Here is a 16,188-nt window from a genome sequence, read left to right on the forward strand (position 1 = left end):
ACCTACAGCCTGTTGCGTACTGTTTTGAAATTACGTTTACCATGGTCTGTGGAGAGGAAGTGTCAGCCCACAGCACAGCTATGTGGAACAGAACATGTTGTAGAGACAGGTAGGGATGTGTATGTGTATGTGTGTGTGTGTGTGTGTGTGTGTGTGTGTGTGTGTGTTGGGGGGGGGGGCATCAAGTGAAATGTAGAGGTATCAAATTTAATGACATGAAATTGAGGGTTGAGGCTACATGCTGTTCTTTAGTGGATCAAACAATCCTCAGTTGTCATCATCAACTGGATTGTTGGAGAGAGCAAGATTTGCGACCTCCTTTTAGTCCTTTTAATTTAAAACGTGCATGAATGCTTGATGGCCTAGGGCCTTGGCCAATGGGAAATACTGACTGCGTGATTTGCATTCCATTGACCCTATACTCTCACATGCCAAAGCAAAGAGGCTTCTTCTTGTTTGGTTTTGGCTAATGGTTTCATTTCAGCAGAAAACTTGAAATGACTCAATACATGTTTAGTTTAAACATCCACCGACACAGTTATCAATGTTCTTCAGTATGTAATTCCCGTCATCTCCCAATAAACAGCATTGCAGCAGTTTCTGGAACACTCCATAAGTGGGTTTTTGGTCGTCGAAAAGATGTAATTATGATTCGCATTGCATCAGGCACTCTGCTGCTTCTAGATGACAACCCACCCCCCGTCATCAACCACAGGCGACTTTACATTTTGCGGAACACGCACTATAGTGCAGCGAATTCGTTTCCGTTTCACTTGCCCTTGCAGTCGCATGCCGCCCGACCAGGAAATTCACTACAGGGAAAAGCATGTGTGCGCATGCACTGTTTGGGGATTTCCCCGAAGCAACAATAGCCTATATCTTGAAAAGTTAAGGTGCGGTTAGTTGTGTCCTATTCGAATGTGAAATGTAGATAGTCGTATAGTTTCAAAAACGGGAAGAGCGGGGGCAATGAGCTCAGAAATCTTACAACGTAGTTGCAACGCGGAGCTTTTCCACGGTGAGCGATAATTTCTCTTCAGTTTAGACTCTCGCAGCCAAAAAGATATCGACTGTAGCTAGCTGAGCCACCTCTGTGGTGGACAAATGTCTAGTGGATATATGTGTGTGCCACATGATAAAATACGTACAGACATTTGATTAACTTGCTTCTGTATTTGTAATAAGTACTACTGTATAATATACACTTCCAAAATGTATTCTACCTCATTCTCTCACCATATCTTCGCTCAAAAGAAAGAAGTTTGCGGAATCATCTGTTCGCACTGAGTGCGTGCATGCCGTCCAGCCTGGTGGAGACAATTTTGAACTCCCTGTCCAGCAAGAGAACGGTCAGCGTTTACGAGAGTCAGATGATCAGATCGCAGCTTACGGACATGGAGAAAGCCTGTCACCTCATGCAGACGGTAATTCGGAAAGGTCGGACTGCCTGCCAGATGTTTTACAAGCTTCTGGAAAGCTGCGACCCTGTGCTCTTCGAAAAAATTACGGGCTCCCCAGGTAAGCCCTGCTTTTCTTGCGCTTAGCTTTGAACACAAATACTGAAAAATGTTCATTTAAATTTTAATCAGAATTTTAATCCTTTTAAATAGTCCTTTATTGTTTAGATTTATGTGCCTGTAATTTAAATAGTTCTTTATCGGTTAGACTTATGTACCTGTATCTACATACATGTTGTAATTTGTCTTAAAAAGTCCTCTCTACATTTTTCAGCAAAGGCGTCCGCTGTCGAAACCCTCCAGCCATTGTGTAGTGCTGTACTGACAGGTGAGTTCCGGTGTAATATGCACCTTAACACTGACGAATGTTTGATTATTACTATTTTAATATTTTTAATATTATAACATTTTAATATTTTTAATATTTTATTTTGTTACTATTATCACTATTTCCGACACGCAACTTAGCAACCCCCAGTTAAAACCAACTTTTCTTAATGTAAACGAGCAGTAAGTAACCTCACTGCAGATGCCAAACAAAATACATTATTAAACACCACAGTAAGAGTATTTTGTAAAGAATGTGAGTAACATTTCATTGTGTTTTTAGGAGAACACAGGTGGTAGTGAGAGACTATGTTCTGGTAACACGCTTGAGTAACGAAAACAAAAATGTATGGACAAATACTGAGCATCTTCTTTGACCAGAAAAGTTTGCTTGCCCCAGACTTGGGTCTTTAAATTTGTCCTTAATTTGACTCCTAGGCAAACACAAGTGTTAGTTTTATCATTGATTTTTGTTTTTGTTGATGGCTTCATTGGTTAGCAACATCAATGTTGCATTAACTCTGGCATTTATGAGTTCAGTCAAAGTTAATGATGAATGTTTACCGGGCCCAGACTTTGGTGTTGGGGTTCATGGTCACCACGCAGTGAGGATGACATCACTCAAACTCTCAGCAAACATATGCTGCATTCACCATTGTTTGTTTGGCATTGGGAAGTTCCAGTCTCATCACCACATCCTCTGCAGAAGGCAAAACAATTCAGTGCTTCTCCTGTGCCTTTGCAGACAGGATGGAGGGAGTCCCTACTTACATCATCAATATTCGTGACTCTACCCTCAATCACTGCATCATCGGGAGCCACAACGGGCAACACATAGTTACAGATCAATATGACCTGCTCTCATCCCAGGCTTCTGACCATGTGAGGCGCGGTAAGAGCATGCCAGTTTTTTTTTTTTTGTAGTCTTAGCTTTGACCACTGGCGTAAATATCGACGGTGGAACCGGTGGCTGTCAGGGGTCCATGTAGGAAGGAATTTTTTTGCTCCTTTACTATTGTATGGTGAGCCTCTCCATGGTGATATAGCAATTGTCTGATTTGCAATTGTCTGGAGTGGTTTCGTGTGTGTGTGTGTGTGTGTGCGCACAAGCATGCGCTTATGTTTGGGGCGAGGCGGGGAAGGGGCAAGAAAAAATATTTGCACCGGGCCAATCACAATTATGTTACGCTACAACTTTGACTTATTGGTATCAACATTGACTGTATGTCGAATTACTTTTCTCACCAACCTGGTCAATATGATGACGTGCAGTGCTGCAATGGCAGGTCGCCATAGTTATTAGGTTATTATTGGTCACAACTAACATTAAATTTCTGCCCTTTTCCTCTTGCCATTTTGTGAACAGAGGCAGAGAGGTGCAATTGCAAATGTGGCCACCAAGGGTCACTGCAGCCCTCTCCTGCACCACAGAGCATCCAGGTCAACAGCTCACAGCTGAAGTATGTCATCATCGGGGATCACAATGCACAGACGGTGCAGGAAGCAGGAGAGGCAGTGGATGAGGAAGAGCAGGAACTCGCCGGGCTGGAGGAGTAAGAGAGCCATTCATCGGAAGGCAGTGGACATGCACCCTGCACAGGAGAGCAGGGGTACCTTGGGGAGGAGAAAGGTTGTGGTTGTTGCTTCCACACGCAGTGTCAACTGTCTGTGCTCACCTGAGCTCCACACGGAGAGTGACGCTGACCTGGCCCTGCCTGGCACACGGACACAACGGTTTTGGAGGAAATGCGGGGCTCCAGTCAAGACTGATCCAGGAGACAGGGTTACTCTGCCAATACCTAAAACCTGCGCTGGTGTGAACTGGTCTGGAACTACAATGCAGTTACAATTCCTCTGTGGACACTTCTCTTCCTGGATAACGTGGACTCATTTGGAGGGCATTACAGATTTGCACAGCACTGACTAGATATTCATGTAAGAAGGGAAAATGAATCATTCAAGCACAGTATTTATTGTTGTTGTACATTAAATGATAATATGAATTTTGTGTATATTATGCAATGTGTTCTGCTGTTAATGTATGTATTGTATTTGTATCATTTGAAAATGTTTTAAATATGTGCCACATGCTCATTTTTGTGTGTGCGTTTTCCCCCGAACTGCTTAGTGACCACAGACATACAACCCAGGTAATACTGGCTCTGAGCGTCCAATGTTACATCATTAAACTTGCAATCTTTTCCCAGTGATGTAATAACCTTGGAGATTGGCCTAACAATTGTAAAGTGACACAAAGATGATGATGACGGTGAAAGACCAGAGATCCAAGAGGCATTTCCAAGGTCTTGCATTAGTATAGATTTGATCATTTTATTACTGTTTAAAAAAAAAAACGAAAAGATGGAAGGTACAACCAACAGAGTGGGACATGCACATTGCAGTGACAGTGGGGGGTTTGGGGGGACAGTCAGGGGGATCGGTTGTGTCATTTGATCCTTTTTTTTCTTTATTTTGTGATGTGAATACAACTGAACCATGCTTTGAAATGCAGGCAATGTTCAATTCATGTTCTGCATTCTAGAGGCCATCTCCAATTGGGAATATGTAACACAGCTGGAAAACAAGTGTGGTCCTTACTAGGTTGTATTAGCAGACATTTGAGTTTTGCCACACTTTAAAGCCAGTTGAAATGAGACAATGTGTTGCTGTGCTGTTTTGCAGTTTACTGTCCACGCCACCACTTTAAAATCTCATTCGATCCCAATTTATACCAACTAAGAAGTGTTTCTTAAGGCTTCCTGTATTCAAATCACAAACTCATTCATTTGGAAAAGGGAATCAGTGGCTGATTAATCACCACTGTCTAAACAAGGCTTTTTAGGGGATTGTTTAGAAAGGCAAAAAACAGCTGCATTTACAAAGCACTGCCATCCGCTAGCACAGTGGCTCAGGCATGATGTAATTTACCCATATCAGGAAACTGAAAGGCAGTGTCTTTAAGGCAAAATGATTTCATTTGTGAAGAGTTTTACAGCTCTGGCAGCGTCTTTTCGGAGGGGGGAGCAAACACTCGGAAACACAGGTAATACGAGCAGAAGCAGCAGCCCAACCCCAAGTGGCTGGCCTGGGTCACCCCCCTAACTCCTTCCCCGCCACCCCCCGTGTCGTACTTCTGTTTTACACACATGCACATCAAGATCACGAGGGCAGCCATTAAACTCAGGTTCAATGTCATTGGTTGGGCTGTACAGCATTTGACTGATCCGTACTTCCTGTAAAGGCCTGAAAAGCATCTGTAAAGGGGTTGGGGTGGAAAAAAAAGCTGTGGGTGGAGGCATTAAACATCATATGCAAAACAGGTTTTTGATATGGCTTCAGTTGAGTGGAAAAGCAAAGCTCACAGAACCATCTGATGGGAATTAAGCTTTGCTTATCAGCTGTACTTCAGGCTTGCCTGGTTCAGCCCTGTTGACATTCAATATGTATGGTGACAACCCTGTGCTTGACTGAGATAAGTACGCAGGAACTACAGAGAGCAGCAGTGCTCATTACCTGACTGTCCCTTACGCATACATTATCTCATTTTCCAGCATGGCTGTCATCGAATGGGTTGTCAGAGGCGACGCACACCTGATAAGCAACGTTAAAGGGAATTGGTACTAATGTGCAGTATGTAAGGATTGTTCGTAATGGGACAGTGAGGCTTCATGCACCCTATGATAGGAGGAACTACCACATGCTGTCAAGCACTGACTTGTCTGAACCAGTCAAGATTTTTTGTTCTCCACAGGGAGAACCTTGTGATTGCTCCATAGCATGATAGCTCCGCCTACTGTGGGCTTTAATGAAACCTTACCCTCTCATCCTTAACACTTGGAGGGAGGTCTGAAGAAAATATATGGACACAAATGCTCTTGAAAAACGGTTAACGTTCTGTGAGCCTAAATATAGGTAATTTCTGAAGAATTTTGATTTCAGCAACCTCAACCAGCAACTTCAAAAAAAGTTGTAGCATTACCCTTATGCCACAAGGGTCCTGACAAATCAATTGGACAGCATCATCTTCTAGGGCTGAAGCATTACGGAAGCACTGCTGCCTTTTCCCCAGAGGAAAAACAGAGAATTCAGCTGTATTTCACAGGTTCATGTGGAGGGTGATTGGGGGGGGGGGGGTGCTCTGAATGACTATTGCATATGATATTTAACAGGGTTTAAAATGGGGAAGGGGAACGTTTTCCTTTTATTGCACTTCCACCAAAACCAGCGGCACGTTCATATCCCGAAACCGTAGCTAGCCATCCTTCAGAGAGGGAAATGAAGTGTACCACAAAAAGGAACCTGAAAGCCTCAGACAGCCGGAAAACTTAAAAGCAGCTTTTACTTTGTACAAATGTTTTTACCAAAGTAATTTAAATAAATAAAAAATAATATGTTCGTACTGAGATAAGTTCAGCTCTGAAGGATGACAGGGTATGGTTTTGTTGTGCAACATAAAGTCGTCACACCAGTAACAGAACAAACTTTAAAAAAAAAAACAAGCAGGACAAAGACCCAGCAAATGTTCTATTCCAGTGATAGTCTTACCAAGAATCAAGGTTAGCATTACATTAAAAATATCTTATGAATAATATTTCTACATGGTAATAATAATATTAATACAAATAATAATTCTACAAAGAATCTTTTACAGTTCAGTAGCTCAGAACCATGGGAAAGTACAATTTGGATATACAGCATATACACAAACATATCCTACAAAGCTTTGTCCTCATTGGCCTGCTGGGAGCACAGAGGACCCAATCAGACGGCAGCTTTTGGTTCATAGTACATTTCATCACAAGATATTTACAGCAGGGTAAAAATTACATTGGGCCTCAACTTAACCCCATTCAGACAGAGTAACCCTTTTTGGCACCAGGAAAACCTTTCAGTGAGGAAATGACCAAAGTATGCTATAAAATCCCCCCCGGCCACCTTAAAAAAACAATAAAAAAAACAGGAAATAAGACTTGAAAAGGTATATTTAGCCTTACGATTTACAGGCAATTATTTAACCCTTTTGTTCACAGTCTCTGTACACTGTGCTTTTCACTGACTCCATCCTGACCCAATCTACCTATGCTACACTATATATATTTGAAACTTCTAGGACATGTCTAACAGAAGTGGAAAGGTGAGCTAGATTGGAGGAGCCTTGATGTTGTTTGTCTCAAAAAACAAAAAATCTATGTTAATACAAAGTAATTAAAAATACACAAATAATGTTAAGTTTGATAAATGTAAACACATTACAGCTTCCTTGAAAGCTGTGGAATGTATAAGTGGTTCAAATGATGCAGCAATTACTGAGAGCCTTCTAAAGCATGACAAAAATGGCCACAAAACCCTGATCAGGCCATGACCAAAAACATCCTGAAGATCCTAGGACCAAAATGAAAGGAAACATTCTCATTTTTCATATCTCGCGTCTGAGCTGAGCCTTTAAATACTATGCATACGCTCATTGATCACTAATCAATTCACCATATAAAATTTTAACTTGTAGAAAACACTTAAGATCATTACAGATCTCCTAATACAAGATACACAGAGCCACTACTTTGACTCCAAGGAACTCACCCACCATTAGTTACCATGTACCATTAAACTATGTACCAAATGTTTTAGGCTGTGAACACTGTGAACTCTCAGTGCTGTTTTTTTGTCTGATTGATAAAAATAAAATTCTATACAACCTGCAACTGCTTCGTCATTTCATGGCTAATGGTGGGATTGTGCTTATTCCTCTTCCTGTTGTTGGGCAACCAAGTGCAATTTCCCCTGGGGGGGTTCCAAAAAAGAGCTGGTCCATAACATTTTTTTTGGGGGGGGGGGGGGGGGGGTGCAGAGAGCAAAGGCTATACCATGCTGAGGGTTCACTCTGCCTCAAACTGTACACTTCAGAATTCAGAGTCTCTTCTGTCAGAAGGGGGAAGGGAGAGGGGGTTATTGGGAATTCTACCATGTGCAGTACAGCAGTTCCAGAACTGAAGTTGACCATTCTTTTGTCAAGGAAGAACTGGTACACAGTAACGACAAGAACATAAGAACAAAAAAACAACCACAACAATAATGAAAAATCAGGTTTTTTTCTTCTTTTTTTGTCCTCTTTTAGCCACAGGTGGCTGAATATTTCAAACCAGAGGCCCTCAGTGACATCACCAAACAGACCGAAATAAACGATGACAGAGACATTGACTGAATCACACCTCCTCACCAGACCCAGACCGCTCATCGCGCACCGTCCGTAGTGGTCTTCTCCAGGTGGGGGGTGGTGGGGGGTAGGGGGTCACAGAAGGCACCGGTCTACACCTCATTGATAGTTCTCTCAGAGGGGCGGTACTCGGAAGCTTTCGGGGAGGACATGTAGAAGGACTGGGTCTTGCGTTTTAAGCGCGCGCGCTTGGTGGCCAGCGACAGGCTGCGCTTGCTGGAGGAGATGATCTCGGAGATGAACTTCTTGCAGTCCACGCACACCTCCATGCTGCTCCAGTCCTCCGTCAGCTCCCTGGGGAGCTCCCCCTCATCACGTGACCTGTCCCCATGCCTGGACAGCCTGGGGGGCAGGACAGAGACAGCACGGGCTCCAGGTTAGCTCTGAGCACCATGTCTCTGAGTTTCCCAGACATTAACAGATACACTGACACAGGGGGGCACCTGCAACTAAAGCTCAGACCAGAGCTCTTCCACTGCTGCATCTCCCAACCCTTCCAAAGTAAATGCATTCTTTCAACTGATTTTATGCACTCTGCACCCCTTTAACAAATTAGCCATCAGGCATACTTGCTTCTTTAATTAATACATTTTTACGCCATAAAAATTTAATGAGCGATTAATTAATTTTAATTGAGGAGATTTTAATTTTTTGTTGCAAAATAAACCCTATTGCTACATGTTCCTGTCACAAAGGGTTTTTAAAAGATACAGAACAAATCGAAATGAGATCGGAATTTACTTAATGGCTCATTAAAGGTAATCAATCAGGAGTTCAGCTAGAACAAACCCAGCTCATACACAGGCACCCCAGAGGTTTTTTTGGACGGGGTGTGGGGGGCGGACGGGGGGGATGCAGTACCTGGAGACGGTGCGCTGCAGGCTGTGCCGGTGGTGGCTGGTTGAGGGCTTTTCTTGCCGGGCCTCCTCCTTTGGCAGGGCGCTGGAGCCCAGGGAGTAGATGGGCAGGTTGGCGTAGGGTTTGGAGGGCAGCCGCATCTGCGAATAGAGCACAGTTTCAGCACCCAGACACGGAGCAGCTGGAACTACGCTCTGAGACCTGACTTGCACCCAGCAGCCAACACTCCTCCCCCCCGCCACCCAGCTGGACAGACTTACCTTTTTGCAACACTGTGAGCAGACAGGCCTGCCGCAGAGGAGAGACAAGAGAGGAAGGAATAATGTCAGTTATGACAGGGTCTTTATTCATTCCCATTTTTATTTTTAAAAGAGACTCACTGAAAAAACAAAGGTGCCATCACATCAAACGCAACACAAGTGAAGTCAGTACTACACCTGCTTTCATACCCCCACTTGTTGTTTTGATTAACTTATTAAAAACAAGTTAACTTAATAACCACAACAATAAGATCATCGCCCTCAGTCTTACATGGACCCTGTGCTGCTGGGACCCTGTCCTGTGGTGGGTGGGGACAGGCTGGCGGTTTACCTTTTGCAGAACTGGCAGGTGTAGGACCAGGTGAAGAAGGAGAACCTCTTTGCCCGACAGCAGAAGCACAGCTGTGGGGGAGAGGGCCACAGGGGTGTTTAAAAGTGGCTCAGTGTGGGGGCATCTCATTCAGCAGCTAATGCATACTGCCAACATGACCTGCACAGTCTGGACGATAGCACTGCACTCATCAGCAGGATTAAGTTCACTGAGGTGACATCTTCATACCAAACATGGTAACTTAAAAACTTTTTTTTTGCTGCTATGGTGTTTCTCATTAATTAGTCCATTTCCCTCAAAACCGAAGCCTCTAAATTCAGTAAAAGCCATAATCCTAAATTTTCATATCACCACTTTACACCTTGTCCGCTCAAATCTTTTAAGGTCAATGAAGATATGGTGTTCATTTTTCTTAAGTCTGGCTCACTGTTCAGGACAGAAGCCCTTAAATGTATTCATTCACCTGTTTATTTGGCTGGTTACAGGCAAGCTAATGTCACACTGTCATACTAGGAGCAGTACTACAGAGATGAGGAAGGCACCAAACCATAAAATACACTTTTAAACCCCCTGATTTGTTCAGATTTGGGTGTAGCCCCCGTCTTACCTTTCCCTTCTTCAGTGCATTGTATACATCTTTGTACTGCTGGAACTTCTCCAGCTCGGCTTTGACCAGCACCTGCCTGATGTGCATCACCTCCTCCACCGTCAGTGCCAGGCACTCCACCGGGTAGCAGAACTCCTCCTGCAACACACAGACCCTGTCACCCACGCCAACCTCCACAAGACGCCACTCCGAAGACATTCTACATTATGACCAGATATTTGGCTCCTGAATTTAGCTTGTCCTCTGCTCCCCTTTGTCTGAGGGATTCCTCTTGGAAACAGGAGGTTATGGTGCCATCTATGTTCCTGTACTGTTCTATCATATGTTTTAGGCCATGCCCCCTAAAGAATGCGCACAGTGAGCAAGCAGATCAGAACACTTGCAGGCTCAGCAATGAAACTAAATTTCCAATGTTACAGCTGACTGTCTGGTCAATATATAGAATATCTGTGGCCATGCTCTCCATACCCATCTACCAAGCATGCTCAGTGTTGTAGCCAATGATATCCCTCCACAACACATAAAATAATAAGGGTGCAATTTATGAAGTAAACACAGTAGTTAGTATGATATTATGTGGAATTGCCAGCAGTCCAAGTGACCTTGGTCCTGCTTTGCACAAAAGGGTAGACTGCTTAAATGGGTTGTGGTCAGCAGAAACTTTAACTCTCTCCTGAACAAACACAGGTTTTATATAGAAAATCTTAAGTGATTTTGATTTCATAAGATTTCCTGTGACAAGGGTACAAGCTGTGTAAATCATGCAGTAACAGGCCTCATTTTGGTAGGGCTTCAAACTTTGGGCACGAGGCTGCCATTTCGGAACTCGTAAACACACAAAATTGAGAGGGTCCGTTCCAGTTATGTGTCCCGTTCAAAAGTTGATCCACGGCGAAAAACACAGCTGTTATTCAGAGCTCTCCTCCCCTCCCCGTCCTCTGTCAGGAACGATTACATGCAGCAAAAGCTGAACCGTGCCTCGCTTTCAGCCCCAGTGCCCTGCCTGTTCTGAAGGGGTAGAGACGCAGCGTGTGTTGCAAAACCAAAGCAGAAAAGCATGTAACGGTCAGATGCCCAAATCTGATTCTGAAGAAGCAGTCCGTTAGTTTTGCCTTCGAAAAAAAACTGAACCTATACCCAAGAACTCAGTCGAGCAAGCGTCAAGAGAAGTGAATTCCCATTTGGAACACAACAAAAGAAAAACTGAAACCATGATGTTTACAGCACCCACTCACACCCAGTTGATCGTCTAATGACATAGTTGCCAATACTCTGTACCACTTCAACAGTGCAGGACTGAATCCAATTTCAGATCGCTATGCATAATCAATTGACTGTCAGCCTTGAATTTAATAAAACATTTTAAGCTGCTCCTGGTGGGCCACATCCTTAGCTGGTTATCCAGCTCTCATAAATTAGAGAAGGCCGCTAAATTGGTTCAATCAGGATATTGTTTGAATAATTTGGATAACTGCCTGGCTGGAGAGGCGGTCTGCAGATGCAGCAGCCCTCCAGGTCCTGGGTGGACTAGCTCAGACAGGGAGTATCAATTAAGATCCATATTGGCAACTTTGTTCACCAGACGCCCACTGTTAGGCTGTGGGGTGGCCCCAGTGTCGCACGGAGAAGGGGGAGTCAGCACCGCTGTTAGTACCCATGTAATGGTGGGACTGTACAGGACCTACCGGCTGGGGGCTGCTGTCCACGTCAACCTGATCATTGGAGAAAGGACACTGATGAGCTACACTTACACCCCAACACCCTGTCAGCTGTGTCTAAAGGCCTCTCTTTCTCAACTCCAGCTACAAGGGAACTCATCGCACCCCAAAAAGAGACCCAAAACAGGACCCGTGGAAAATGCATTAGAGCTAACAGTACACAGGCAAAGTAAGTATTTCATGGGCACCCGGTTATATAAGAATACAAATCCTGAAGAAAGAAATTGATAAACCAGCCTTTTATGAGCGATTGGTTTGGTTTGGTTTGGTCCGTGCAAGTAAATGCATTCTCTGATGTTCCCTTTCAAAAACATATTGATTTTTGTCTTTCACATTCTAATTAGAAGGCTGCTAATTGTGAGGTAAACAGCCACCGGTACCCTTAAATCTTACAATTAGCTATTTGAGTGAAGCGGCTAGGGGAAATTTAATCATATACACCTATTTTCTTTCTGGAATAAGAGCATTCTCAGCCAGGAAGGTAAGACGGGGAGGTAGGAAGCTGGTATAATTCATATGGCAGAAACACAGTGACAGCAACACTGGGGATTCACAGTGGCAGTGGGGATTCGCAGTCCCCTGGTTCCACAGCTAAAACCCTTCCAGAGCTGCCCAGCATTGACTGTGTGACCCAATTGTCGGTGTGTCTCCTTCCCCGAATCGAGGGAAAAGACAGGAGGAGAGAACAAGCTGCAGCAGCAGGCCAGACCAGACAGCCTCCCTGCCGCCCCCTCACAACCCCCCCCCACACACTGGACTCTCTTTCCTGCTGGATTTCATAAAAGGTTCAGCCGAGTACAAAGGCCAACCTTTTCTTCTTTACAAAGGGTCCCTTTCTCCTCTGTGGGGAGAGGACCCACGGCTCTACGTGCCAGTCATTACAGTTTTACGTGGTGCTAATGGACTGAAGCTGGATCTCTTCCATGTGACCCGCTGGTCAAGCAGATGGGCTGCTCTGGTGCATCGTGGGTAATTGGAGACCATTCACACCATTTGTATATGAAACTACATAAAGTAGCAATTTTCAGACAAATCAGTGCTCCTGCATTCCAGAGGCTGAAAACAGAGCACCTATGTTAGGACCACATTAGGATTCACAGCAAGCACCAGACTTTTGTATACAGCAATACAGATGCTAACAGTCAACTTAGCTATGGAGCACAGTAACAACATCCTTTTGCCATATTCAGCAGCAAGACCTGAATCAGGACCTTGGGGTGCTGTGCTCCATAGAACAGGGTATCAGTGTTTGCTAGTTTCAGTAACTACAACTCTTACTACGCAGAGCAAAGCTGAATCCTAAGATATGATTGGTGCTCTAAGGCAGGGGTTATTTTCTTCGACAGGTAAAGCACAATGATCAACAGACGAATCGCGCCGCCTAAGCTGGCGAGCTTGCATTGCCACAGTAACACCAGCTTGGGCGTCGGGTCTTTCCAGAAAGCAGGAAGCATTAAGAGCAATGGACTTCTACGCCCCCTGGTGGCGGGGAGAGGCAAACCTTTGGGGGCTTCCGCACGTTGTTGTACATGCTCTCGCAGAGAGAGGACAGGGCCCACACTACGCCCAGTGCGGACATCTCCAAAGAGTGGGGGCCCTGCAAAACACGGAGGGCGGAGAGAGTGGGGCGGAGGGGTATCCACGGAAACAAACGGGTTATCCTCCCCACCTGAGTGACAGACACACAGACAGGAGTGGGAGGGGTGAGGGTGGCAGGAGGGTTTGAGGAGGAGCATATAAGGGTTGATGGGAGGGGAAAAGGTTGGAGGTGGGGGAAGCAGGAAGTTTGGGGGTGGAGCATGTGAAGGTTTATTAGAGGGGAAAGGGTGGAAATATGGGTGAAGGAGGGGCAGTGTGAGGAGCAGGAAGTATCAGGGTGGGCCATGGAAGGGGTAAGGAGGAGCCAGGATAGCAGGGGCAGGGCATGGGGGTGGGGGAAGGGGGGGGTCGAGGGGGGGGGAGCTGAGATCAGTGTCACCGAGATACGGTTACGTCATGCCCGCCGTCCCGTCCCCCCCACCATGGGACACGGGGGTGACCATCTGATTAAATTACTCCTTGGCCTCTCCGCTTCCTCAGCTGCGCCAACACACAAGACATTCATCGAGAACAACAACTCCAGTGACCTGACAGCACCCTCAGTGGGGAAGGACAGGGTGGAGGGGAGCGATGAACAGTCCACAGGGAAGGCAAACTGTCATTTTGGTTTTGTTACATAAAGGTGACAGAGAAAATGCACCATACAAGGCAGAGTAGGGGCATTGGGCCTGCTCATCTGCTAACACACCCTGAGCACCCTGAATGCAGACTCCAGCTCTGGTGCTTGAATGCCGCTTGCGTGCCATTTGAAGTGCTCTTGCCCTATTTTCAGGGACACTTAGCCTTGCTGGTAAGTACAGCATCGTGACTGGTTGGTCTGAAATTAGCAAGGCTGTTTTCTGTTCTGTTCAGAAGTGATGCCATTCTTTAAAAGACAGCCAGGGTTGTTTTACAACAAGCTGAAACCCAGGGACTGTGTTTGGTTAGACATACCAAGCATTTATAAAAAGGGCCATTTACATGGAGAAGTATGTCCAGCAAAACACTCTTCCTGGTGTTCATTTTACTTATCTTTTTCTAGAAGTTTAAAACTTTAATTACAGATCAAATATGTCATCTGCTGATACAGTGAAGATGAGGTTAAAGTCGAAAGTGTTCACATCTGGGGAAATGGTGCTTTTCTTATGGCAGCCTTTTTAAACTCAGCTCTAAAACATCACTGTTTGTTGAGAAACACTGAATGTAGAGTGCAATCCACTCCCGCTGAAGATTCCCCGTTTTGCTCATCTCCGATTGGAGGACAAAAGTTTGGATGCTGCTCCCTCTAGCTGTCCATCACTCACCAGAGACTTGGAGCTCTGTCGGGTCGGGGGGATGAACTGCCGCACGTTGGTGGGGGTCTCCTTCTCGATTGAGTGTCTCCTCTGGGCAGTCTGGCGTCTCTCGGGCTGGGGGGTGGAGGAAATGGGCAGGAACATGGGTGGAGCTGGGGAGGTGGGGGCAGAGAGGACATTGGAGAGTGTCACAGGATGAAGAGAAAACACAAGTATCAAAACACAGAGGGCACAAGTGACTTCCACACAACATGAAGAACATGAGTTACTATCTCATAGCACTGAAAACAAAATTAACAGTCACACAACAGACTATATTATACTATCACACAGCACAGTGCCTGCTGGAACATGGGTCTCCCTGGAGCATTATGGGGGAGGAGACTTACTCTTCTTGCCCTTTGCAGACTCTGGAGACGTGTCGTCCACCACCGAGGTGGAGACGCTGGAGCTACTGTTCGACTTGCGCGTAGTCTCATCCTGAAACACAGTCACACGATTACCCCCAATCCGATTGTCTTAAAATGTACCACCGGTGGAAGCCAAATAACATATAAAGTTAGTGGATACAAAAGGTACTCTATACAAACTGAAGCCATTGTACCAATCACACATGATGCACCTCCCTGCATTATAGCCAGCTCGGCTGCACTTACATCCGAGTCGGAGCTGTCCAGTTCAGCTAGCGTGGGTGCCTTCAGGAGCTTCTTCCTCTGGGACAGGGCCTGAGCCCCGCCCCCAGCATTCCGCTGGCTCAAAGCTGGCGACGTCCCATTGGACAGTGCCAGCGCGCTCATGGACAGGTTCCTCTGAGTTTCAGGAGTAGATGCATCTGCATAGAAAACCATGGCAAAAAATGGTGAAATCCTGAAGCTGGAGCTGCAGCATCTCTGCTGGGAGGAGCAGGGAGTCTGAAGCACAACTCAAATCCACCTCTAAAAAATGCGACTCTACAGTGGGGGGTTCCATACTCAAAGCATTGAGAGCTTCTCTGTCATTTACATATCTGTTTATCCCTCATAATGCCCCAATTTTAATTGTTGCCTTGTAGCACAATGAAAAAAGATGTATTGAATATACTGAAACTGTCTGCATAATTCAGAACTCCCCACTGGAGTGTTGTGTCTTTAGTTTTAATTTAGAGGTGGATATTTGTTATTAATGTCTGGAATGAAGCAGAGCAACCAAACGAATAATATTCCTTATAAAGAGCGCATTTTCTTCCCTGGGGCTCAATCAGAAGCAGACTGTTTACAGATTAATGCAGATTACATTACATTACAAGCAGATATGATGGACACAATTACAGCTGTGGTTTCACAGGCTACCTGGAGATGGCTAGTCTTTTTTTAATCATTTAGATATCAATCTTCTCAAGACCTGTTTGTTACATAACAGCTTTACCCCTCACTCTAAATCCCGTCCACTAAACAAGCACCTAGCTACGACACAGGATTCGTCAATCTGGAGAAAAGAGATCTTTCGTTCCAGCTTAACGACTTGCTGCAAACATCAGACACTGCGGAGCTTGATCACAAGCTGC

The 16,188-nt window shown here is 45.1% G+C and overlaps 2 protein-coding genes across 4 annotated transcripts in view; one reads left to right on the plus strand and one right to left on the minus strand.

The window, feature by feature from the left end:
• Positions 1 to 872: 872 nt before the first annotated feature.
• On the plus strand, positions 873 to 6,434 carry si:dkey-29h14.10. 2 transcript variants are annotated; one of them, XM_036539108.1, is made up of 5 exons: positions 873 to 1,018; positions 1,255 to 1,518; positions 1,732 to 1,785; positions 2,530 to 2,676; positions 3,151 to 6,434. In XM_036539108.1, exons 1-5 carry the CDS (start codon positions 970 to 972, stop codon positions 3,339 to 3,341), a joined length of 705 nt encoding a protein of 234 aa, XP_036395001.1. In that variant the 5' UTR covers positions 873 to 969; the 3' UTR covers positions 3,342 to 6,434. The 2 variants fall into 2 exon arrangements, with proteins under 2 accessions (XP_036395001.1, XP_036395002.1); XM_036539109.1 differs by lacking the exon at positions 873 to 1,018 and having other exon boundaries at positions 1,180 to 1,518.
• Positions 6,435 to 6,525: 91 nt separating this feature from the next.
• LOC118784312 (protein spire homolog 1-like) overlaps positions 6,526 to 16,188 on the minus strand; it is a 55,622-nt gene continuing 45,959 nt past the window's right edge. The window contains exons 9-16 of one of the 2 annotated variants that reach the window (XM_036538499.1): positions 15,302 to 15,477; positions 15,035 to 15,125; positions 14,655 to 14,797; positions 10,055 to 10,192; positions 9,448 to 9,518; positions 9,117 to 9,144; positions 8,860 to 8,996; positions 6,526 to 8,340 (exon numbers count right to left, since the gene is read on the minus strand). In XM_036538499.1, coding sequence (XP_036394392.1) covers positions 8,091 to 8,340; positions 8,860 to 8,996; positions 9,117 to 9,144; positions 9,448 to 9,518; positions 10,055 to 10,192; positions 14,655 to 14,797; positions 15,035 to 15,125; positions 15,302 to 15,477 — 1,034 coding nt within the window. In that variant the 3' untranslated portion in view covers positions 6,526 to 8,090. Of the gene's footprint in view, positions 8,341 to 8,859; positions 8,997 to 9,116; positions 9,145 to 9,447; positions 9,519 to 10,054; positions 10,193 to 12,967; positions 13,442 to 14,654; positions 14,798 to 15,034; positions 15,126 to 15,301; positions 15,478 to 16,188 lie in introns of those variants that run through there. The other variant, XM_036538498.1, reaches the window with a different exon arrangement.

This window comes from Megalops cyprinoides, chromosome 10, assembly GCF_013368585.1.
Source record: "Megalops cyprinoides isolate fMegCyp1 chromosome 10, fMegCyp1.pri, whole genome shotgun sequence".
Taxonomy (NCBI): Eukaryota; Metazoa; Chordata; class Actinopteri; order Elopiformes; family Megalopidae; genus Megalops; species Megalops cyprinoides.

What these genes read in the sequence shown, in the direction of transcription:
- si:dkey-29h14.10 (XM_036539108.1), top strand. Translation starts at nt 970, where the DNA reads ATGAGCTCAGAAATCTTACAACGTAGTTGCAACGCGGAGCTTTTCCAC. An exon ending in CAACGCGGAGCTTTTCCACG is followed by an intron (nt 1,019 to 1,254) that starts GTGAGCGATAAT and finishes TTCGCTCAAAAG; the next exon opens with AAAGAAGTTTGCGGAATCAT. An exon ending in AAAAATTACGGGCTCCCCAG is followed by an intron (nt 1,519 to 1,731) that starts GTAAGCCCTGCT and finishes TACATTTTTCAG; the next exon opens with CAAAGGCGTCCGCTGTCGAA.